The 26,034-nt window shown below is 33.4% G+C and overlaps 2 protein-coding genes across 4 annotated transcripts; one reads left to right on the forward strand and one right to left on the reverse strand.

Moving 5' to 3' along the window:
- The first annotated feature begins 1,843 nt into the window (after positions 1 to 1,843).
- On the forward strand, positions 1,844 to 19,714 carry LOC140055073 (solute carrier family 49 member 4-like). Of its 2 annotated transcripts, none has more exons than XM_072100269.1 (13): positions 1,844 to 2,239; positions 4,982 to 5,228; positions 6,076 to 6,186; positions 6,903 to 6,993; positions 8,399 to 8,605; positions 10,108 to 10,130; positions 11,400 to 11,471; positions 11,698 to 11,827; positions 12,866 to 12,977; positions 14,562 to 14,629; positions 16,386 to 16,504; positions 17,371 to 17,553; positions 18,931 to 19,714. In XM_072100269.1, the coding sequence occupies exons 2-13, from the start codon at positions 5,012 to 5,014 to the stop codon at positions 19,032 to 19,034; spliced, it is 1,437 nt and encodes a 478-aa protein (XP_071956370.1). In that variant the 5' UTR covers positions 1,844 to 2,239; positions 4,982 to 5,011; the 3' UTR covers positions 19,035 to 19,714. The 2 variants fall into 2 exon arrangements, with proteins under 2 accessions (XP_071956370.1, XP_071956371.1); XM_072100270.1 differs by lacking the exon at positions 1,844 to 2,239 and adding an exon at positions 2,248 to 2,306.
- A 29-nt stretch (positions 19,715 to 19,743) lies between these two features.
- LOC140055074 (uncharacterized) lies at positions 19,744 to 25,417 on the reverse strand. Of its 2 annotated transcripts, XM_072100271.1 has the most exons (3): positions 25,373 to 25,417; positions 21,489 to 21,555; positions 19,744 to 21,348 (listed from the first exon to the last, which is right to left on the reverse strand). In XM_072100271.1, exon 3 carries the CDS (start codon positions 20,669 to 20,671, stop codon positions 19,892 to 19,894), a length of 780 nt encoding a protein of 259 aa, XP_071956372.1. In that variant the 5' UTR covers positions 20,672 to 21,348; positions 21,489 to 21,555; positions 25,373 to 25,417; the 3' UTR covers positions 19,744 to 19,891. The 2 variants fall into 2 exon arrangements, with proteins under 2 accessions (XP_071956372.1, XP_071956373.1); XM_072100272.1 differs by lacking the exon at positions 25,373 to 25,417 and having other exon boundaries at positions 21,489 to 21,588.
- Between the last annotated feature and the right edge of the window lie 617 nt (positions 25,418 to 26,034).

Consider the following 26,034-nt stretch of genomic DNA (forward strand, 5'->3'; position numbering starts at 1 on the left):
TTTTCCCCAAAAATAATTACCAGTATGTACATTTTGCGAATTGTAGATGTACCGGCGGTATGAAATTAAAAAAAGCTGTTTACGCGGTCTGTAGCCTAACGATATCATAATAATTATATGTATAAAATAATTGTTACTTTTTTCTGATAAATCAGTATGAATAATAATGTTTACTTAGCGCTGCTTTAAGCACCATATTTAAAAAAAAGAAACAAATTGATTTAAGCTTACTTTTTGTCACGTTTTCGGTAATTAATCGTCTTCTTCGCTCTCACTATCTGATTCGTCACTGTTCTCATCATCCGATTCTGTTGGAAGAGGCCCCAGCAAATCGTTATCGCCAACGCACCATCCGTTATTGTCTTGAGGTTTTGGCAACTCTTAAATCGGCGTTAGTGCGAGCTTCCAGATCACGACTTGATAGTTCGATCGTGCGTCGTATATGTTGATGCAAGCATCTACGCGACGGTGGAAAGTTAGCTAAATCAATGTTTTTTTAACACGGATTATCCGTCTTTTTCCTTGCATTTCCTGCGAAGAAAGTAAAATCTAAGTTCATCGGTACTCCTTGATTTCGATCGGGATCCAGCGATGTTTTTTTTTTATATTGTTACATTTTGTTTCGTCCATTATTGCAAAAGTCCTATTCGATACAGGCAGTGGCAGGAATTGACGAATAACCAATCTCACAGTTTAGCCACTGAAATCACCCCAAGTCGATGTAATGCCATTCTAGGGCTGCATGCGTTCACAAAGTGCAGCACGACCAGCGCTTTCAAGAGAAAAGGAAAATTAAAGGCCATTAAACTTGTCGAAAAATATCCAAAATTTGAAGAGGTTTTCAAGAAAGTAGGAGAAAGTTGGAAAGGAGAAGAAGAGTTAATGTTGGAACTGGAATAGTTCACGTGCCTGTTATTATATGGATTCCGTTCGAAAGCAAGGCGTAGGCCTACCGATGAACTTAGATTTGACTTTTTTCGCAGGAAATGCAAGAAAAAAAAACCGGAATAATCAGTGTTAAAAAAACATTGATTTAAAAATTAGCTAACTTTCCACCGTCGCGTAGATGCTTGCATCAACATATACAACGCACGATGATTGAACTATCAAGTCAGGATCTGCGGAGGCTCGCACTAACACCGATTTTACGAGTTGCCGAAACCCCAAAACAATAACGGATGGTGCGTTGGCGATAACGATTTGCTGGGGCCTTTGTGGTGTGAAAGCGAGATTCTTCCAACAGAATTGAACGAGCGATTGCCGAGAACGACTCCTTTAACTCGGATGATGAGAACAGTGATGACTCAGATAGTGAGAGCGAAGAAGACAATTAATTACCGAAAACGTGACAAAAAATAGGCTTAAATCAATTTGTTTCTTTTCTTTTTTAATAGGGTGCTTAAAGCAGCGCTAAGTAAACATATTCATACTGATTTATCAGAAAAAAAGTAACAATTATTTTATACATATAATTATTATTATATCGTTAGGCTACAGACCGCGTAAACAGCTTTTTTTAATTTCATACCGCCGGTACATCTACAATTCGCAAAATGTACATACTAGTAATTATTTTTGGGGAAAACATCATAAATATATAATAAACCAAGTAATAATGCCCTTGATTCGATTCCTTCCTTAAATTGTATTTCTGAATGAATGAATATAACAACAAAAAGCTTGCAGTTTGAAGTGCGAGTGTATCAATACTTATAGAGGGCGCTATCACATTGTATGGAAGGTCACTTCAGATGACATGCAAAAATCACAATTTTCCTTTGTTTTTCATATTTATTTGACTTATTTTTTATCAAAATGACTTTTTATATATGTGATACATAATAATACAATGTAATACAGATAATTAATACCATATTCGTACATTTAAAATTCACTTTTTAATACGAACGCAAATGTCGACAATGGCGTGTCATTCACTTATGCCCCATGACGTCATTTTTCGATGAAAACAAACCACGACGAAAGGAAGCAAAAACTGCGTATAAAAACTTCATTTTCTCCACAAATCCCAACTTTTACGCGACGCAACATCAATAAATGATCTTTACATAATGTTTAGAACCTACGGTGAGAATCTCGTTGACTACTAACGTTATGCAATGGTGAAGGTGATATTTTACTGGACTATATGTTATTGTATCGGGTAACAATTTTATCGATAGCGATTTTTAGAAGATTAGTTGGTATTTCATCAGTTCCAGTTGCTTTTTCGATAAAAGTGAGTAAAGAAGTTTATGTATGTCTTGTTTATAGCATATTTCAGTTGAATGTCTTGATTTGTAGTGGTAAGAAGGTTTGTCTTTATTAAATATTAAGATTAATAACAACAATGTATGTTTTCAATTGAATCTGGGGTGAACCTTTTCTGTGGTGTTACAGAGGCCAAGTCATATGATGACACTGTACTTGACCTTTGCGTTTTGCATTGTTGTACTTTATTATTTGATTTCATGAAGTGTATCAAGATTTTTAAAAAAATACCAGATTTATTATAACCCTTTTTTTGTATGTTCCAATATAGCATATCTCAGTAATAGAAATGCACAAGAGACACAATAATTATGTAGGCCTATAGGTAGGCCTACTAGTAACTAGGCTAGGCCTAGCTAGGCCTTCTAGGCCTAACTAGGCCTAGTCTATCACTATCAGGCCTAGGCCTAGGCCTAATTTAAATTAAATATGGATCGGATTATTACACAATAAGATAACACTCAATTTACGATATCTTTGGTGATTAATGCTTCTTTTACCCCCTCTACTTTAAATTATTAATGTTGGGAGAGTACATATTTATTTATTTGAAATGTTTGTGTCCTAAAGCTAAGGGTCCCTAATCAGAAAGAAGTAAATAAGATTGAAACTTCATCCTCCTTGTTTCAAACAAGGAGGATGTTGTTTGTACCTCTTTGTAGGTCTACATCTCTTGAAAATATATTGCATAAAATTAAAACATAATACAAAACATAATGTTAGCATAATGTACTTTATAATATTTCATATAAAATGTATCCTACCGGGAGCTAATGTAATTAGGCTATCTGACATCACTAAACCCATGGACTTTACCCAATCGATTGATACAATTACACAACCTTCAAATTGATTTATTATTTACATGCTCGCCTGAAAAGATATCACCTAATATTTCAGATAATCCAGTCGATAGTGATCACTATGCAATCGTTTTTTTAATTTCTACAAGGAAATCTGTTCAACCAAAGTCGACGACACGAAGCTTCTTGCAACGCTCTAAATCTGATTTTAGTCATTTATTTAAATAAATTGATTCACCTGGCTCCCTGGTGATTCTTAGACAGTACAGATGTTAACAAGTCTCTAGAAGGATTCATGGACTTTTTTGATGCTGCTGTTAGAGACAGTATTCCTCGTATGTCAAAAAAAGCACACAAACATACAGACCCTTGGATTACACAAGATATAAAAAAATCTGATTCAAAAGAAAAGAATCTTCAAGAAAGTAAAGTTAACTATCAATATCATATCATTTATTTCGCCAGTTACAGAACAGTACAAAAAAAAAATACAAAATTAAATCAATGAGGCCGGATAACCTAAAAGTTATAAATAAAAATAACTGTCGAAAGGCTCTCCACATCGAAATACTTACATAAAATGAAAAACTAAATGCATTTCAGACTGGGAAATATATAAGGAATTGAGAAATCGTGTAAAATGTCTTACGAAAGAGTTATGTGGATAATCTGTTAATTAACGTTTTTGGGCATTTGTTAAATCTAAAAAATCGACATGTGTTACTATATGTGAACTTTATTCAATCAATCGTACATTTGTTATAATGGTAACCACAATAAGGTATAATATTACAGTAGATTTTTACAAACAAAAAAAACAAGACCAATATAAATATAAATTATAAAATATATACAATGATTATTTACAGTAATGATAAAAATAAAAATTAATTGTTTATATTGACCTCGCAAACATTTAATGTTAATAATCAGATTTTAGAAATTCCACATGAAATTGCTAATGCTTTTAATTCTTACTTTTGCTCTGTTTTTAATCCTCCTAATCTCCTTCCGTCCACACCACCTGCTTGCAACATCCAATCTCCATCCTTTCCTTCATTGGATAACAGTGACCTTACTCCTAAAGATGTTGCTGATGCTCTCTCTATATTCTCATCGTTTGGTCCTGATACCTTTTCACCTTGGCTTCTTCAGGCTATTTCTTTGCCTATCTCTTAACTCTGGAACTCTTCCCCTCCTGTGGAAACATGCAGAAGTTGTTCAAATTTTTTAATCTGGTGATGCATCCACTTTGTCAAACTATCGCCCAGTAGCCGTTACTTCTATCATCTGCAAGTGTCTTGAGAAAATTGTGACCATCTCCTCACATTTATCAGAGTTTTTACTAATTGTACCCAGGCCAGCATGGTTTTGTAGGTAAATCTTGTGCTACTCTTTTAACCAATATTTTTCATACAGTAGCTGGTTCTTAATTCTTGACAAGTCACAACATCCCATCATCGATGACTGTGTTTTTGGACATCAAAGGTCTTTGATAAACTTCCTCATGACCTCTTACTTAAGAAACTTTTTCAACAATATAACTGAATTAATTCAGCTGAATTATAATGTTCGGCTACAGCTTTAATGTTTTGATAGCTGATCTGATAAATGACGTTTTTGGTTAGACAATTAATTGATTGTCATATCCGAAAAGTGCGGCCAGTTTGGTTACTCTTAAATTTTTCAGTAGAATCAACCAATGAACAAGTTTTGCAAGATTTGCCGCAAAGGTGACTGCCCAAATTTTGGCTGTCATGAGAGTTAATTTCACTTTTAAATTTGGATCTGACTAAATGTATACATTAACTTTATATTGTTTCTTTCTCTTTTTTGTGGCAATAAAAGCTAAAAGCTAAATATTACAATTAAAATTATATAGTATCGTTCCACTTGTTTTAAACTAGAAACTGGATCTTGGCACAATTTAACATTTAATGGACGAAGAATATAAACCACTGCTGTCTGACAATGCCACAATTCAAAGCAATCAACAGTCATTTCCATCAATACGAGATGAACAAGAAGTGAAATTTGTAAAAAGATTTGATGGCAATGTTTACCATCGTAGATGGTATATGCTATTTTTATTTTCGCTGCTAGCTTTTACACAGTCAGGAACATGGAATACTTGGGGCCCAATTGCTGATACAAGTAAGTTTCATCTTCTTTGTCCAAATCTTTTTTCCCATTATTCTTAAAAGTTATCTAAAACTTTTAACACAACTTTGAATTGACGTTTTATTTTTTTATGACAAGCGTGGATACTCTCTAAAACAAGAATATTTCTTACAAAAAACGCTGCTCGCTTATTGTTATTGCTAAGGTCAAGTCTGGGGGTCACTTCATCACGCCTAGATACTTCAAGTATCCTATTACAAACAAAAACTTCAATGGACTGTTTTGATAGTAATTCAATGATTATCTGACAGCGAATTATATCATGGGATTCATAAATACCAGAATGCTTTGGGATTTGTCGTTAGACCCTTTTCTCAGCCGTTTTTGGATTCAACAGGTGGTACCAATAAATTATAGTGGAGTTTCCATTTTAACAAAAATGTCAAAGTGTAGTATACTGCTGCTTGATTTCATCTAATGAGAGTCATCTCGTGTGACGTAGCGGGCTAGAGCAGCAGCGTGAAAAATATGCCTAGAGTTACTACGGTACTTATCCTCATACGATCGACCCTATTAATTACCATTCTAAAGACCTGATTTTTTTTACCTAATTTAAGGTCACACTAAATTTTATTTAAAACCTACGTTATCGCTGTCTACCCGCTAGGCCTATAAAAATAAGCCTAACTATTAAGTTTAGACCCAGAAATATCAACAATATCAAGCGAGCTACTTAGGTAGTGCATTGTTTTCTCTTTTTATAATAATTAACTAGAACGCACATTTAATGTGCTGGTTTAATGTTATTGTTATGCATTATTTTTACAACAGTTGCAGGTCTAGTGTCTTTAAGTAAACAATCTGAATCCCTTTTATTTAGGCAAGGTAGTTTTACAGTGGACAGATGGTGACATAGCATTGTTAACTAATTGGGGATGTATTACATTTCTGATCACTGCTGTATTTTTTTCATATCTATTAGATGTTAAAGGTAAAATTCTTGTACTTTTTTTTTACATCAACATAAAAAAGCAAAACATGTTAAACTAGAAGAGACTTCGAGAGTGCATACCTCGCAGAACAATTCCCTTACATAAATTTCCCCATTTTGGATAAATCAAATGTCTCTATATTGGACAGTTTCTCTATTTTGTACAAAGCACTTCTCTATTCTGAACAAATTTTACCCATTTTGTACAAATCAGATTTCTCTATATTGGACAGTTTTTCTATTTTGTACACAGCAACTTCTGTATTCTGGACAAATTTCACCATTGTGGACAAATTTCACCATTGTGGACAAATCAGATTTCTCTATATCCGACAGTTTCTCTATTTTGGACAAAGCATTTCTCTATTCTGGACAAAATTTCCACATTTCAGACAAATTGGATTCTCTATATCGGACAGTTTCTCTATTTTGGACAAAGCATTTCTCTATTCTGGACAAATTTCCCCATTTTGGAAAAATCAAATTTTTCTATATTGGACAGTTTCTCTATTTTGGACAAAGCATTTCTCTATTCTGGAAAAATTTTCCACATTTCAGACAAATCGAATTCTCTATTTCGGACAGTTTCTCTATTTTTGACACCTAGGCCTTTATATAAAAATGGTATTTCATTGTAACATCATGAATATATACAGTACTGTACAATTTTTATTTTCCCAAAAAGGTCATGGTTATTTTGCTATTGTGTTTTATAGGATTACGTTGGGCAGTAATGACGTCAGCTGCCATTCTGGAGATGGGTTTGATTTTCCGCTGTATACCAGTTGGCATTGAAAATATAAAATGGTTGTAACATACAATAGAGAACTTATTAATTATTTTAATTATTAGTTATTTTAATTATTTATTTATAATAATTTGAAATTGGCTACAAAATACATTAAATTAAATTAAAAACTCTATATTTATTTTTTTAACATACTGTACATATCATATTGTTTTCTTCTACAGACGCAAATGGCGGTGTGTTTATTTGAAGCTTTGATATTATAATATTGAATAATTAATGACGTAATAAGGTCAAAAGGTCACTTTTTTTTTTTATCAAAGAAACATGTAAACATATTTTTTGAAATATGGCAACATTATTTTTTTGAGTTAGCTATTAAATTGGATTAACTAGTAAAGAGAAAAAAATATATATTTTTTTTAATTCGAGTAGATCTATAGTGATTGCAGAACATCCAGTAGGTACAAATTCTACATGAATTAATATCTACAACTTCCATAATATATTTTTTTTTAAATGGGAGTAACCGGTCATCATGAGGAGCCATAACTGATTAAAAATTGGTAATTTTTTGCACAAATTTGCATTAAATTACCTAAATTCACACGGTTATTAAAGTTTGCATTTGCATCGTTATTTTGCAATTAAAAATGAATAAAATCTACTACAGAAAGTAGGAAAAACAAAAATCAATTGCAGAAAACATTTTTCTACACTTTGTACAAGCTGTGCGCACAAGTGTGTGCAGCACGCAAACAAATTTTAAAATTTTGAAATGCTCAAAAATGTACGCGAAAATTGATTAGAAATTAATTTTGCGCATTTTGAAATTTTAAATCCGCGTAATTTTTTGCGCAGCACGCTATTTTTATCATGGCAAAAGTTGCTCCATATAAAATACACTTTTTAAAAGTGAAACTGTTCAACAATAAAATTTCATAAAATCACATATTGTGCTGCGCTACTCTAAAGTCATACAACTAAGTTTCTTGCACATCTACAGTTACAGCTCAATCTTCTCACAAAGTTATATAATCTTATTACTTTTTCGTCTTTAAACAATTAAAAATGTGCAAAATTTGATTGTAATGCATGCATTGTGCGCAGATTGATATTTTTGTTTTTAATCTGTGATTCACCCCTTTTGATCGATCGTAAAGGTAAAAACAAATGAAAGAATTGTAACATTTCAGCGAAAATACCGGTTTTCCCGCAATTTTGTATTAACAGATTCTAGCAAAAACAGAAAGGCAATTAATACCAGAACTGGAAACACCAGCCTGGCGTACGATATATGCATTATTTTGACAAAATGTCAAAAATTGTCTTTAAAACTGACCAATTTCATAATCCCACAAATGGCCACATTTTTTGGATAAGACAATCAATTAATTGCTTTGTGTCAAGATTTAGCAATGGTGCAGTAATTTAATGTTTGTATTTGCTGTTGTTTCCAATTAGGACAATGAATATTGGACATATCTGTATTGGCACAGCAGGACCAGTATTCATGTCTGCACCTACTCTACTATCTGCCACATGGTTCCCACCATCACAGCGTACAACCTCAACAGCAATATCAAGTGCAGCAGCATACCTTGGTGTGGCAGCATCCTTTCTGATAGGACCCAGTATTGTGACAGATATTCAAGAAACAAACCAGACAAAGTAAGAGACAGTATCTGAAATATCTGAAAAGATTACCTATATTGTTATTGTATGTATAAATCGTATGCATAGGGTATGCATACAGTAGAACATATACATACACTTTTTGTGCTCATATTTTTAATAACATACGTGCATGTTTATTTCTTTATTCTGATATAAAATCAATAGGATAAAAACACAAAAAAGTACCGAGACGGCAAACTTATTTCCATTGTGGTCCTAAACAAATATAACATAACAGAAACAAGGAAACCACAATTACTTAAACATAATACACAAACATATAGCAAATTAAATTTCTCTTAATCTAAGAGAAAGTTGCTGATGATGACAACGACGAGTGCTGAGTTGTACCTATTATGTGTCCTTTAGAGTGTACAGTATACTGTATTTATATACAGTGTAGCATAGGTGAAATTAAATTGAAACTAGCAAAAATGTAATTTATATCATGCGCTAACCTTCTGTTGAAAAAAATGCCATGTTTCACAGAAAGTTACATACACATGCACCAATTAATTTCTAATCTACTTTCTATGCGTTTCATGTCATTTTAAGCATGTAAAAATGTCCATGCATGCACACATTTTTAGCGTTAAACATTATTTTTTCACCTGAATTGTGTTTTTTTTATGACATTGTAACGTCATCGTATGGCCACTCCAATATGAAATATCTTTTTTGGCATAGCTCATCACATTTAATAGAGTGCATCTCCGCTTATCTGTACCTCAATTTTCTCAAGACTTGGATATTGTCTAGATCAATCAATTATCTTTCGCATGATTTACCATTTTTTAAATTTTGATGATGTCATCATGTTCAAAAGGATGAATTACTATGGGTACCTTATTTTCATCATTACAGTAAATTTACATATTCATTTTGTTATATTTCCCCAGAATGAAAAGTAATACTCATGATTAGAACGTTTTTTGAATTGTAGATACAAATTCATGTATAAATTTTGCGCATCAGATGTTGTGACGTCATTTTCATCTTTTGTGTCATAGTTCATCTCATTTAAAAGAGCATGCATCTATATTCTACTTATCTAAATTTCTTCAACATGTTAACTGCTATCTTCGTGTTTCATTTTGAAGATGTCATCATGTTTAAAATTGGAGTAAAAGGCGGGTCCTGTTATTTTCAGCTATGCTGCACTGTATGTAGTATGTATACAGTATATAGTGTATACTGTATTAGACACAAATTAGAGAGCACACTAAAAAGTATAACAACATTTTATTTTCTTCAGGTCACAATGGCATAATCGTTTTTTGGTTGCAATAACGTGCACATGATATTTGTGTGGCGGATAACTCGTCCATAGTGTGACGAGTTCAAATGTAGTTTTATATTAAGTTCCTATAAAATTATAGATGGTCTTTTATCACAAAGATCATCTATATTTGATTTTATATACAACGTTTGTAAATTGAAACTATAAATCTAGAACGGGCCCAAGGTTTTAAAATAGTTTCTATTTTGTTTTGTAGTTTCAATGAAACAAATTGGATAGGTATGTATTTTAGGTGTCTATTTTTTATCAAGACTATAATATCATTATACAGTACTCTCATAACCAAAGGGCGAATTAAAATAACACTTTTTATTGAAAGATCATTATGAAAAAATCTAAATAATAATTATAAAATGATAAGCTTTTAAGCTTTTTTTTAATTGATATTGTTTGTTATATGAATTAAAAACACCAAAAGCAGCACAGAGTCGCAACCCGACCCGAACTTTTGAGATATTTAGCCTTGAAGTTCAGAATGTGGAAACGGCTCATTCATTAAAAAAATTTAACAAAAAATGACTAAAACATATCAAACTATTGTTCATGAAAAAATATCACAAGTATGTGTATTTTGCAATTAATTGAAAAATCGAAAGGAAATTTATTTTTTTTCACTCAAAAATCAACTTTCTTTACGGCGCTTTTGTAAACAAACCGCCAACCCGAATCATGTCATTTTTTATACATCTGTTTTAAAATATATCAGCTACCATAATTTTTAACTACCTAAGGGATGTTTTTATATCTATCCAATATAAATCAGTTTTATTAAGGTGTTAGGTTTCTCAAATTTGTCTATACTTGACTGTGATTGGCTATAAAGATAAATTACGCTCTCTTATTGACTGATGCTTTTGTTTAAGATGAAACAGCATGGCTTCCACCGTAGTTTTTCGAATGTAATATAGGGATTTTAAATCGTTATTTTTATCCATATATTTTTTTTAAATAACCAAAAATATAATATTATATGTACCACACGGTGATATATTTTCGACTAGTTCGCCGTTATTGAGGAGAAAATAGCAAGTTTTGTGAGAGAGTCTTGATCGGCGGGCTAGGCCAGGCCCAGCTAATCGGCGTCACTACTTCATTGTTGATTTTCTCAAAATCAAGATTTCTTGAGCTAGAAAGTAACTTGTATGTTTTTATTAATAACTAACTCTTCATATAATAAACCAATTTTAATAACCAATTCCTCATTTTAAAGCTTATTAAATATAGATTACGAGTATATAATCTAAAATATTATTTCTGATTTTGTTATGCCATGCCTCATATGTGGATCTTACAGGTCTTTATAGGTATCTACTGTACCAATAATACATCATTAAAAAGAAAAGGAAAAGAAAACGTAAATCAGAGTGATCAAAAGTTATTTACTTATACTTTAGGCCTGTGTCTTTGTTTTCCATTGTTTTTAAGCCATATAAGGTCATATTTTGAAGGTATTAGCCAGATTTTACAGCGAATGATATGATTTTTTAGACGATGGTTCTGATATATCTGAGGCTACAAGAAACAAGCACTTCCATGAAATCATGAAACTGATGTATATTGGTGAGTTAACCATTTAAAAATAATAAAAGGGGGAAGTTATAATTCAAATAAATTCTGTTGTTGTGATAATGTATAGCTTATTCTTTGATTGATATACACTGTTTAGTGACCGTACAGAGGTTTTGTAAAATGTTATTTTAAAATAATAACTGCTAAAAAAAAAATATGATGGCATTTAGCATAGCATTACTATATATTTGTTACTATAGACATCATGTTTTCATAGAATGTGCATTTGGTGCAATTTTGCTGGTTTGTGTTGTGTTATATTATCCTGCAAAGCCACCCCGACCACCAAGTGTGTCAGCGTCAAAGAAACGACAAGATTTTGTTCAAGGAATGAAGAGTGTTGTCATGTAAGGAAAACATTTCTAAATAAAAGGGGTGTATACAAAACGAAGACCGAAGCCCTATATTTTTTTGTATGTTATTTGAATGATAACACACCAGCCTAAACACAATAACACAATTTCAAACTTTTTCAGACATTTGGGTGTGAGATAATCAATGGCTCTTCATTTTGTACACATTCTTACACAAAGACCCAAAAACGAAGACCCTTTTTTTTTCAAATTTTATTTGAATGATAAAGTAACACACCAGGCTAATACAATATCACAATTTCGAACTTTTTTAGACATTTGGGTGTGAAATAATCGAGGATCTTCATTTTGTACACATCCTATATTGGTGCATACAATAATTGCAATAGTAATAGCAAAATTATTCTGTGTTATTGTATGTCCGATTATTGAATATGATATACCTGCTTGGTTACCAATACCAAGGAGACATCTCTACTCATTGGAACAAGTCCAACACCGAATGACTAAAATTTGTTTCTATGGGGAAGATATTTTCTATGAACAGCGTCTTAATGTTTTAGGATTAATTGAAAAACATCATTATATTATATATATTATATAATATTGTCAAATGTCTTTATGGCATCTATACTGTAGATATTCTTAACCATAATTTAGTCTACCCGCATCACGGTGATCATAATCATAAATCTCATATTCATACATATATCCAATCTGCAGACAGTACTGTTTTGATCTTATTAGATCTCGTCAGTGCAGCTCAGGTTTCGATAGGAAATGTACCACAGAACTGGCACAATATATAGGCTGAGCCAGGTATGCGGGACATATATATACATAATACATTGTTATAATTGGTAAATATGAACTTTGACCCCTTATATCTCAAAACACTTCCTATCTTGATCGTTTACCTTTCATAATCTGGTCTAGAAAAAATGGATAGCATTTTGTCACCTTTCGGGTGGTGATTTGAGACCATATGTAATATATGTAGTTTTATTTATAATCATTAAGTTTTGTGTTACTGCTTTGTTGAATCTTTCTTGTATTTTCCTTTTTACAAAGGAGTTCACAGATATGGATCTTGAGTCTTTCATACAGTATTTCAACTGGACTATTTAATGCTTGGAATTCACAATTAGACACAATCTTCTTCAACACTCTAGATGTTCAGCAGGTAAAGTTTATTATCTTATAAGCATCACTCTCAATAAATAGGATGTTTATAATTCTAAATATCGGTAATTGTCAAATGTATTGCTCTTTATATAAAACAAAGCTGATAAAAACAAACAAACCTAGTGGAGCATGACGTTAAGACAGCTGATTATTCGCCAATAAAACAAAATCCATTTAGAGCAAATTCGTTAAAGATGAAGATATTACAAAATGAGATTAATTGATCATCGAGCCTAGTTGCAGTGCTTGAAGTTCTCCATGTATATGTATTGTTCTAAAGCCAGATAAATCGTTTTTGTACTGATTATCAGAAGGTTAACACCATATCTAAAACAAATTCATATTCCATACCAAGAATAGATGACTGTAAATTGATCATGTGGGTAGTGCTACGTTTGTCAGTAAATTTGATCTCCTGAAGAGTTACTGGCAAATTCCTTTAACAGAACGTGCGAAAGCTTTTGCAACTCCCATGGGTCTTTATTAGTATAAGGTGATAGCGTTCCGTTTAAAAAAAACGCCAGCCACATTCCAGAGATTGGTTAATAGTATAATTTCAGTGTTGGAGGGCTGTAAAGCTTATATACAGTAATTTTCGTGAAAAGCGAATTTTCCTGTGCAGAAATTGTGTTCTTGTGTCAAAAAGTTGGTTGTGGAAAAATGAAACCATTAAGTGCTAAGATTAAGGCAGTCTGTGATTTCCCAGTTCCAAAGAGTAAGCAGGAATTTGTTCGTTTCCTGGGAATGGCTGGGTTTTACCAACGTTTTTGCAGAAGTTTCTCAACGCTTGTAGCTCCACTAAAAAATATTTTGAAAAAGAATGCGAGCTTTGTGTGGTTTGAAGAATGCAGTAAGGCCTTCATTAAAGTTAAAGCGATTTTATCAAACGAAGCGGTTTATGGCTCCACAATTTGACAAACAGTTCTCTGGAAATACTGTACATCATATCAGAAGAAAAGACAATGTTTAGCTGACACATTGCCAAGAGTTTAGATAAAACATTAAATTATTTTAATAGTTTTGTTGATTTTTAAAAGTGTTTATTTAAATATAATATGTTAGCTGTGATAGAGTGATGCATTAATGGCATACACGGATTTAAAGTCATTAGAACTTGTGAAATTTCAAAGAAGCAGTTGAAGTAAAATTATATCAGCGACCTGATAGCTATAGGAAAAGAATTAAGATGTTATAGTAAACAGTTATAAGTTTAATCATATCAAACTTTCTTTAAGTGGGGGTGTGTGATGAGCCCTCTAGAGGAAAAGGGGAAATGAATAAAAATAGACAACTACAAAACAACATGTTTTGTTATAATATTATTATTGTTGGTTTCAACCTAACAAGCATGCCCGTAACACATATGCTGCATGTTTTTATTGAAATATCCATACCCAAGATATATATCTTGGCTACATAAATCACCTTAGCTGTCTTGCCTCTGTCTAAATTATGTATGTTGAAAATAATACAGTTTTTAATATCCTGCTGTGTTATTTTGTGATCTTGCTAGTGACTTACAGTACCAATTTGTATAAGTCTTCCATAAATATTCTTTGTTATTGGTATCTTCATATTACAGAACATTACAGGTTGGATTGGATTTTTATCAAATATAGCTGGAACCTGTGGTGGATTAGTCATAGGAAGGTAATTAAAATTTTATTGACTGTTATTATTTGATGAACTTTATTTTCTTGATAATCATTGTTTTATTTTTACTCGGTGTACCCGAGTCTAGGACTTCTTCTTCCTGGACACTATTGAGCCAACTTTCAAGTCCTACTACTTATTTACGCGTCGTCTGACGGCTCTGAAACATGGCATGCATATACTAGGGTGATAGGTGAACAAAGCTATAGAGAGAAAATGTTCGTACTTCAACCGGATGCAGAATTACGACGTCATAAACATGGTACCAATCAAAAAAATTGCCATTTATAAAGTACTACTCGTCCCTTATTCGTTGTAGTATTGAGCTGGGATTTGGCATGAATATATTACAGGGACATGTCCTCAAAGCTATAGAGCCGAATTTTTTAATTTGGATGCAGCCATATGACATCTCGAAGATGGTAACGTATAGTTGTATTTCGTAGCGAGGTTAATGATGTGTATGTGACGTCACATCCCGTTTTATGACGTCATTACAGCTTCTTTTGCTGTACCCCCAATATTGCACATTCGTGCTTGTTTAGAATCCATAAGTCTAAAAAGTGCCAATCTGACACAAAAATGAAGTTTCCACTCCAACCAATAATGAGATATGGTAATTTGTCTGAAAAACAGATCAAAGGTAAAATATGGTATTTCTGGTCATTATTTGAGAAAAAACTTCATTATAGTAAATAGAAATGTTTATGTTCTGAACATTTGACACCTAAATTAACTCTCTATGACAAGTAGTTTAATGTATATCAAAAGATATTAATATTAATGCAGTTGGCAATTGTACCATAAAGGTTAAAACTGCATACTTCCAGGAATTTTTGGATGAAATGTTTCATCAAAAAAAATAGTAACATACATATTCTTAACAATTTGACACCAATATAAACTGTCTGTGAAAAATATTTACCGAGATATGGCAATGCCTGAAAATATGGGTCAAAGGTTAAAAATGGTACTTCCGGTAATTTTTTTTTGCAAAAGCACTTCATTAGAATAAATAGAAATGTTTATGTTCTGAACATTTTGAGCTAAAACTCTCTATGACCAGCAGTTTCAGAGATATAGATTGTTTAAGCGAAAATGTCTGCCATTTTAAATTATGCAAGGGGTCATTTTGCTTGGCTCCCATTGAAAATTGAATTTGTATAAAGTGTGCCAACTGTATTCCAAATTTGGAATTTAAAGTAAATTAAAACAGGAGCCTGGTAGAATATTACTGTATAATATAAAGATAAAAATAATAAATGAACGATAAAGAACATTAATGCATACATTTGTTGATATAAAGTTTGCGGTACACCACGTTCATTTCACATTCGATCAATATGCTTTTATCGTCCTCAGGAGTAAAAATGAATGCCTACATTAATAATAGTACAATGACAAACAAAAAGTTTTTCTTTGATGATGAAATTGGCTGGAGTTCATTAGAATGTGACATAATTATTCCTTTAAACATGGGGAATACCAGTTGATCAACACCATTTCCCGGCTCTGAACCTAAGCTTGATTCCTTGATCATACAGGGCTTTAACTTTGGTCTTCCACCAGTCCACTCTTTTTAATAATACTCTCTACTTTGTCTAAGCACTTGCACTTCAATTGCACTGATGAAGAGCTAGTGTTGCCCAAAAGCTCTGGTATTTTTCTGGCTGTTACTTTATCATTGGGATTTACTTTTTTGCTTATTAACTTCCGTCAAGGTTGTAGTCAATTGCATGTGTTTGTTTTTCAGATGTGTCGACTTTATGGGTGGTCGTATGAAAGCAGTCCTTCTCGTGTTAACTGTTCTGTCTGTTGCATTTTACATTTGGGTCACAATTATCTGTTCGCAATATATTTCTTTTCATTTGTGTAAGTATTAAAAAAATTCATGTTTAATTTTGAGTGATACAGTTGAAATGAATAGTCACAATGTCACTCAAGACGGTTTTAATCAAGCAAAATTAGCTACTGTATTGACCAAAGAGGATCAGTTTATTGTAAACAAACCATAGTTTTAAAATAGTAATTTTCGGAAATGTAATTTAAAAATTATGCCTTGACTTGTGGTATCCCTTGTATCACCCGCTAACATAACAATCAACCACTAATGTAACATTAACCACTAGCATAACAAAATTCAACCACTACAGTTACTAGATATGAACTTGTTGATTATGTCAAGAAGCTGTCCCTTAAGAGAGAGTGGTCGTTTAGGAGAGGTGATCAGTTACAAGAGGTGGTTGTTATGAGTTGTTTAATTATGAGAAGCGGTCCTTTAAGAGAAGTGGTCGCAAATGGGGTGGTTGCTTATGATGTATGGTCGTTTTAAGGAGATGGTCATATACGAGATGGCTGCTTTTGATAGTCAGTCGCTTATGAAAGGTGGAAATTGATAAAGTAAAGAGATGCGTTTGCACAAATCTAAACATAATTTTGTAAAAAACACACGATTAACTTACAAGTTAACTTTCTACAAAAAAAGTACATACCTTAACAATTTCTACTGTCGTTACGTTAGTGGTTAATAAAATTGTTATATTAGTTGTTGAGTGTTGTTACGTTGTCGTTAGTGGTTAATGTTACAATAGTAGTAGATTGTTACGTTAGTGGGTGATACATCCCTTGGAGTACCTTGATGTTTACAAGGAAGATAATTGTACTTTTAGTTTCCTTTTTAATCATTTCTCTTGGTTTCCAGCATTAAACCAAGGATTTTTTTTATATATATTTCACAGGGCAGTTATATTGTTCAGTAATTATTGGTGCCTTCCTTGTTAGTAGTTCTGTGCCTGTTTATTTTGAGTTGATGGTAGAGACAGCTTATCCAATTGCCGAAGGAACCACAACCATGTTTCAAGCTATCCTGAATAATTTAGTTGCACTTGTCTTCCTTTTTATACCAATGATACCAAATATCGGTAAGTTCACATTTACAAAATAATTGACACATTTCATAATTTCAGTTCTACTGCAGTAATACCAAGTGCTACATGTCTACAATGTATTTAGTATTTCTGATGGAAGAATCGTCAACCTAAAAGTGGGCTTTAAAAGGCTAAAAATATATCATATTTTGTATAATTTAGTACAGCAGAAACGGTTTTTGTTTCAAGTATGTTTCTGGGATTTTGGTTAATTATGATAAAAAGTTAAAATCAATGTACTCTATGTAGTTTGTATTGAATGTACTCTACATACAAGCACTAGAATGAATAGAATACAGGGTCAACATGCCAACTTGTACCCAACAACTCGTAATCAAAAATAGGCTCACTCGTACTTAGTAATTTAAAAAAAAAAATTTTTTTCCATACTAATAACAACATTTATTCAACATTTAACAGTTTTATGGGTTAAGATACACAGAAGCCAAAGTGGCTTGTCTTTGTAGTCTCAAGCATAAACGTGAAACATAGACGGACACATTACATAACAAAAAAACAACTCCATTGTGCAGTAGCAATAGTAGCTAGCAATATGTTTCAAATATCATCTTTTTAATATTATATTATATTATATATTTTCGCTTACTCTTATCCATCAAAGGCTTGCTCATACCCTAACCCAAGTTTAATGCTACATAAACTATATTTATTTTATTCAATTTTTAGATGCCAACAGAAACTAGCAAACACTTCTGGATTAAAAGTATAATATATGGAGTATATAGTAGTATATATACTCATAAAGAAAAAATGAAAAGATACCTGGAATCACCATTCATTTAGAAAACTAGCGTTATATTGAGTGCACTATTTTGTGTGATTTATATTATTTTTGGTGCATTGTTAACCAGTGTGGTGTTTTTCATTTTACTATGAATAATTAAGACTGCAACAAAAACTTCTCGATATTACATATGGGGTCTCTTGTTCTCAAAAAACATACTTCATGTTTACTTATATAGATAGAGGGTCTCTGTTTTCAACACTATACAATGCAATAATGAGATGTATTTTTTTGTGGGGGTTGTCTGTTTTTGTGGAATCTGGCCACAGTGGAACGGAGATTGAGACTGGGTACAAATACATCTCTTTGAAGATAAATAGACATATTTGCACTGATCAAATGAACACATATTTATAAAAGGTCGTTTTTACAACAGAATTCTTCATATAACACAAAATAATAATTAACATGGTAGCCTTAGAAAAAAAAAGGTTCCATAAAATATTCTGAGATATCAAAAAAAGGAAATGAATCAGTTGAAAGTTCACCAACTGACTCTCAATTTCAATTTTTCATGCAATAATATATTTTAAGCCTAATTTCTATTGTCTTTATGTTTCTTACAGGAGTTCTGTGGATGAACTGGGCACTGGTTGGTGCATGCACCATATGTATTCCACTACTTATTATCTTTAAAGAAAGTTACCAAAGACTTGGTATAGATATGTGAGTTTGCCAGATGGCGCCATAGACTTATTTTAAAAAGAGGACTGATTTTACCAATCTTAATATAAATACAGTATATACGGCATAATCTTTTCTAACTTTGATGTTCTCTTTATAATATACCAAGGTATATTTTCAGTCATACAATTTGTTTTTCCATTTATTCCTGATATAGGATTGGTTAAGTATTTTATTTAAAAAACAGTTTTATTTAATTTTATAGACAAATTTTAATGTAGTCAAGAGTCTTGGTGTGACACAATAAAACAATTTTGCCAAATCATAGAAAAATTCTGTAATACATCACCTAATATCACACAATCTGTTTGTCGTTTAATAAGGCCTAGAGACTTGCACATTTTAGTTTGGTTTGAAAATTGTAAAGCACTTTTTATTATATCCGTTGCGAATCACAACCGAACTATTCTGACTCAAGTTTTATATATTATGATATTTAAAATAACAAAAATTTTATTTAAAAAAAATTGTATTATTGTTTGAATACAGAAATTAAATTTAGGCGATTCCGGTAAAAACTGAATAGAATATAAATGAAAATGTGTGTAAATTTATAAATTATACACCTGCACAAAATGTAGGCCTTAGTAACCCATACAATGTGAATGCATTTGTCGCTTTTATGCGTTCCAGTAAAATCATCTTACGTCACAGTACGTACACAATTTATTTTTATGTTAAAATTAAAGTCGTCACATGTGGTAGGCCTACTTATGTCACGCTGTGTATCAAGATTTTGCCTATATGATAAATAATACATAACACGTTCTTTGGTTAAAATAGATCAATTATATATTATTTGAAACAATACTAATTTAGATTCTTCTTGAAATTAAAAAATTCTTATTCAATGTGATCAATTAAGTCTTCGATGGCTGGTCGTTGGTCTGGTCTGGAATGAAGGCAGGGTCCACTGATATCCATTAGCGGCATTAATGCTTTATTAGCGGCAATGCCTTCAATTATGACACCAAAACTGTAGATGTCGGAGGCAAAGGTCGGTGGTGTGTTGATGTTATACAGCTCTGGTGCATTTTCCGGGTGATCTTGCATGAGGTCAAAAATATCGGCTTTGTCGGTATTGTTCAATTGGAAGACATCAAACGGTGCTTCTGCGGTGCAAACTGAGCCAAAGTCTACAATTTTTGCAGAGATACGAGAACCCTTGTTGTAAAGAAGAACATTCTGAGTCGCCAGGTCATTGTGAATCAAGCCATTCATCTGAAGTACCTCAACTCCTTCTGCCATGTCCATAATAATGCGAAAACAATCAATCGTGGTAATATGTGGTGAACCAGATGCTAAAGCTTTCATCAATGATGTTGATTTGAATGATGTTGAGTCGCCAACAAATTCCATAACAATGGCCCACTGTGTGTCGGAGGTAACTGCTTCACAAACACCATAAACCCATGGAAACACGTCGCTTTTTTGGGATAGCACCTTCATTATTCTAGCTTCAAGGGAAACTGCCAGCTTGTCGGCGAACCGGTTGAATTTTCTAGACTTATTGGTTGTTGTGATGATAGCCTTAACAGCCACAAGTTTGCCATTACAATCTCCAAGGCGATTAAGCAAAACTCTGCCACGTATACAATAATTTATAATGTTTCTTTCTGTCATAAAAACATTTAAAGATTATCTGTCAAAAGCTTTGATTGGAGTGTTGAACATTTCAAATTCAATTAAACCTACCTGGTGACTATCCTTCGTTGCTGAATACAGGCAATCAGATGGCAAACATTGAACATGGTTTTTAAGATTTGCATCCATTATCCGAATTTCAATTGACATGCGTTTTATCTAGTGTTCTGAAGTTGGAGAAGTCTTGAAGTCTTGTTTGCTCCAAGTGTTACTGAATGAGGTCAGTGGGCTAGACAGACTTGAGTAATGTCCATTGGTCGTAAGGATGTTACTTTCACTTCCATCTGGTGTGTATCCAATTGCCGGTACATTATTGATAACGTCCATGAGGCACCATTTTCTTATCCAGTTAAGAGCTACCATTGAGTCAGGTTCGCCGTTTCTACGTCCAAAGACGCGTCCATCCAGAATAATCTTCCAAATCCACTTATTATACCATTGTCAATGCCAAATGGCATTATTATCGTATCCGATGGCCGTTGTTTGGGGCAGGGTGAGAATAGCAATTCCATATGATTTGGATAATTGCAATTCTTAAGGCAGGTGGTGGTACGCTCAACCAAGTTTGAAATGATGTTTGATCATTGTCATCATCGTTAGCATTGTAGAAACAGCACATGACATATTTCCTGAAAAAGCCTGTAATGGCTGACCGGCTGAAAATTAAAGAAAATATTTCTTTATTGTATTTTGGGGTGTATTTTTTATAATCGGAATATTTTCATTATACTTCGTCATACATTTTCATTCTTTTTTTTCTCTGCTAAAAACAATTAATTGACTCTATGTAACATACCTGTTCTTAAAGCATTTTCTGGGTTTCCAAGTTTTAAATGGGTTTCTCCACGACCTTCCAGGCATCTCTGAAAAAGGACATATGGGAATGTCAGTAGGCTTAAATTCAAGTTACGATAGACTGGCAGGCCCGTAGCCAGGGGGGGGGGGGGTTTATGGTTCGGGCGAACCCCCCCCCCCCCCTTTTACAGCGAACCCCCCTTAACCGACTGCGAACCCCCATCCCCGACATGCCCAATACCTCACCCTCATCTCCAAAAATCCTCAAAATACGTGCCCCACAGTACAAAAAATTGTTTGTAAATTGAAAAATTCGTAAACTTGTTCGTGAACCTTCTTCTCTGTATGAGCGTCAACTAGCGATACGTGTCTGTAAATTTCTAAAAGCTGCAAATGAATTGCCGATTTTAACCTGAAAAATAAATGTTTGGTCCCTGCATGTAACATGATATTGACGCGTCTCATAGCGAACTGGGGCACGAACGATTCGTACAAAGGACACCGCCAGACAACTGCGTACCTATAATTGTTTAGATCACTGGCAGTCAGGCAGCATGCATAAAGTATATAGCCTTCCGACGTACATCAGTATTTATGTGTGACTATGAAGTATAATGTATCATAGAGGATTATAGTGAATATTAATATTTTACACTATAATATCTATGGTATCAAGTACTGTAGTTCACATTATGGCATCCGATTATTTTTTTCTAGACCACCAGCCGATACGTACTAAAATGTATCAATATCACCTATTTAAATATTTATATTCCTCAACAAATTGCTGTAAATAAATATTATAGATAGAGCTAGCAAATAGCATTTGCCTTCAACCAGTGTGCTTTTTTCGGGGCTGCTCCTAGATGTACGTTCGCATTGAACTTGAACGCAAAACAAAATACGGAGTAAATGATCAAACAATCGGTTCCGCACAGAGCACGCGCATCTAACATACGGCAACAAATAGTTATCGTCCTTTAAATTATCGACGTGTTTGAGAAGGAGGAAAAAAGTACGATCTTTTTTGCTCATTGGTAGCATGCTGCACGAGAGTGTCTTTTCCGGCCATCTAGGGGTGTCATTTAACAAAATTCGCTTCGCATCAGGCCCCACCCCCCGAACCCCCACTTGACAGATCCTGGCTACGGCCCTGACTGGTATGGTTCGTGTTACTTCGACCGCTGCCCCATATACAAATGCAAGATGCCCTATTAAATACTAATTCTCTATTTATGAATAAAACAGTGTAATCTTTGTTAATATAGTCTCTGCGCCATATACAAATAAATGTCCTATAAATAATGAATATTATTTAAAATATTGCTTCCTCTAGAAGAAGTAGCAAAAACAATTCTAACAGAAAGTATTCTAAAATAAAAAAACAGAAACATGTTTTAAACAACATCAACTCCAGTTGATGCTTGATTCTTAAAATCGAATATACCAGGAGAAGCAAAACATGAAACGTGTTCCTAAGTGTGCCTAAAAAGTCGAACGGGGTTTTAATTCTTTATTTAGTAACGTAACTCACCGTACACCACTCTAAATGAGTGGTGCAAGAGGCTGGTGGGCCGGTCGTGGCCCTCTATTAGCCCCCCTCGTCTTCTGAAATTTTCTTTTTAATAGTATGGTTGTGTCAACTTCTACTGTACTGGCAGGGAAAGCATTCCATGAATTTACGACTCGTTGGGTAAAAAAATGACGACGGCAATTTAATCGAGCATTATTCTTATTCAATTTATGTTTATGACCCCTAGTGGCGGTATATTCAGACTTTTGAAAAAGTAAATCACTATCAATAGCCTCTTTGTTAGAAAGAAAATTATATGTTTGAATCATGTCCCCTCTGTGTCGTCTTTCTTCTAAGGTTGTTAAATTAAAAACTTTTAACCTATCTGCATAGGGCATGCCATGCAAACTAGGTGGTAGCCTAGTTGCTCTCCTCTGAACTTTTTCTAATAAAAGAATGTCTTTCCTTAGTTGAGGAGACCATGCCTGGACTGCAAATTCGAGATGAGGCCTGACTAATCCAATATAAAGCGATTTAATCATGTCAACTGATTTATATTTAATGGATCTTTTAATAGTACCTAAAACTCGATTAGCTGTTTCGGCTGCTGCTACACATTGTTTACTAGTCTTAAGAGATTTATCAATAATCACTCCCAAGTCTTTTTGTTCTGTTACTTCATCTAGGATAACCCCATCAAGTTCATAAGAATGATTCGGATTATTAAATCCTAGGTGCATGACATTGCATTTACTACTATTAAAGCTCATTAGGGATTCACGACACCAAAGTGATAACTTGTCAATATCATTTTGTAGTACTCCAGAATCGACCTCGGAACGCACACTTCCAAACAATTTAATGTCATCAACAAATTTCAACAATGAAGAATCAATGGAAAAATCTATGTCATCAATAAAAATGAGAAAAAGCACCGGTCCGAGGACCGAACCCTGAGGCACACCACTATGAACAGGGGCCCACTCAGATTTCCTACCATTCACAACAACCCTTTGAGATCTATCACTAAGCCAATTTTGTATCCACATGCCAAATGGACCTTCAATACCATGAACCAAAACTTTATTCATCAACCTTACATGAGAAACTTTATCGAAGGCCTTTTGGAAATCAAAATATATTACATCTACTGGTAAACCCTGGTCAATATCATATGTCACCTTCTCAAGAAACATTAGTAAATTTGTCAGACAAGATCTTCCTTTCAAGAACCCATGTTGGGATGTATTCAGTAAATGTAACGAGTAAAGATGATCAATAATATCATCCCTCAAGACAGATTCCATCAATTTACAAAAATGGGAAGTTAAACTAACAGGCCTATAGTCTGCTGGTGATTTCTTAGATCCTTTTTTAAAAATAGGGGAAACATTGGCTTTCTTCCATAAAGGAGGAACATAATTTTCGTCAAAACATCTCTGAAATAGACGGACTAAAGGAGTCGCAATAACACTAGCAGACTCATTCCCATCCATTAAGTTTATTCATTTTGTTGGCCTCCCTCAAAATCTTAAATTTTTTGTCAACATTTTGGACAGTGACAATAAGGATACCATTACTGGCTGAACGACCCTCATCACGTTTTATCCTGTACACATTCTCGATAGCTATATCTGAGAGCCCCAACACATTATGGACAATATGATCTACAAGTTCGATTTCTGTTAAGACTTTACCCCCATACTTCCTTAATTCAATTTCTCTGGTTAACCCCCTAAATACTAATTTGTTAGCTTTTCTTTCTTTTTGGATGGCTTCATTAACTTCATCGCTAATTAATTTATGTAATTTCTCGTAGTCGACATGCTCACTAATACTGTTATTAGTTAATTTCATATTATCAATTTCACTAGATAGTAAATCAACCTTTGACTCCAGTTTCTCACAATGTTTTTGGACATTAAGTACCACAGCCATGACATTATTAACAGATCTACTACAAGACTTGCAATACCAATGAAACTGGTCCATTTCTTGATCTTTTAAATTTCCGATAGTGGAATACAATTCACTAGAAACCCCTTCTTGACAATTACAGTGAAACTATAACTTGCAAAGTCCACATTGCATGATGCCTCATCGTTATCACCAACCTCCAAATCACATTTACCACATAGACTACTTGGATCAGTATTAATACTGTTATTAGACTGGTCTTTCTTACTACTAGTCTTTTTTTTGCTAACTGAAGTTTGCTTCCGAAGTGCCGAAGCCATGGCTCCTGAGTAGTAGGAGTCTCGGTTGTTATAATCTTTAAACTGATTCATATCTAAACGAATTGAAGTATTTAACATTTAAATTAAGTATACATTATATTGTAGCATAATAATAAACAATAAGTAGAAACTTACTGAGCTATGTAGATTCCGTGTTCACTCTTTGAAAATTCATCCAAGTTATGTTTAGTTTAGTTGTCATGCAGTTCCTCATGAAAACATCGTTACCTTGACACAAACGCGCGCGTAAGGAAGTGTGCATGAAGAAAGCGGAAATGCGTTACGCGTACAGCTAGCAACAACACACGTTGATGGTTGGATTGAATCTTACACAATATGCCGTTTAAAATAATATAAATGCCTAAATGTGACCTCCAGTCACGTGTAAAAGGCAAATAACAGAAACTTGTAACGCGTTATTGTGTCAAACGGTTTTAAATCTATCTGTGACTATGACTTTTGGAATGAAACATGGTGAAGATGACTGTTCACTTTCGGAGAAAACAACACAGTATCCTCGGTAACATGAGAAGCACGAAAGGTAATTAAAAAATAAAGTATGGGACGCCAAATGCGTCGTACTCAAGCTGTAACACACCGGCTCCTAAAGGCGCCACTAACCAGCCTTTACAAATTCAAACAGTAAGCTTGAGTTTAACTACATAAAGATTAAATACAAGTTTATAAAGTTCATATCTTAAAACAAATCACTTGCGGCTTCAAGCGATACCAATTTTGAGATTGGTCGAACGATAGTTGACGTTTTAGTCTTCACTTTAGCAGATCTAACAACACCA

This window comes from Antedon mediterranea, chromosome 7, assembly GCF_964355755.1.
Source record: "Antedon mediterranea chromosome 7, ecAntMedi1.1, whole genome shotgun sequence".
NCBI classification, from domain to species: domain Eukaryota; kingdom Metazoa; phylum Echinodermata; class Crinoidea; order Comatulida; family Antedonidae; genus Antedon; species Antedon mediterranea.

Coding starts and splice junctions, on each gene's coding strand:
- LOC140055074 (XM_072100271.1), bottom strand. CDS start 20,671: ATGACAGAAAGAAACATTATAAATTATTGTATACGTGGCAGAGTTTTG.
- LOC140055073 (XM_072100269.1), top strand. CDS start 5,012: ATGGACGAAGAATATAAACCACTGCTGTCTGACAATGCCACAATTCAA. Junction 11,828..12,865: donor GGAATGAAGAGTGTTGTCAT/GTAAGGAAAACA, acceptor CTTTTTACAAAG/GAGTTCACAGATATGGATCT. Junction 17,554..18,930: donor ACCAATGATACCAAATATCG/GTAAGTTCACAT, acceptor TGTTTCTTACAG/GAGTTCTGTGGATGAACTGG.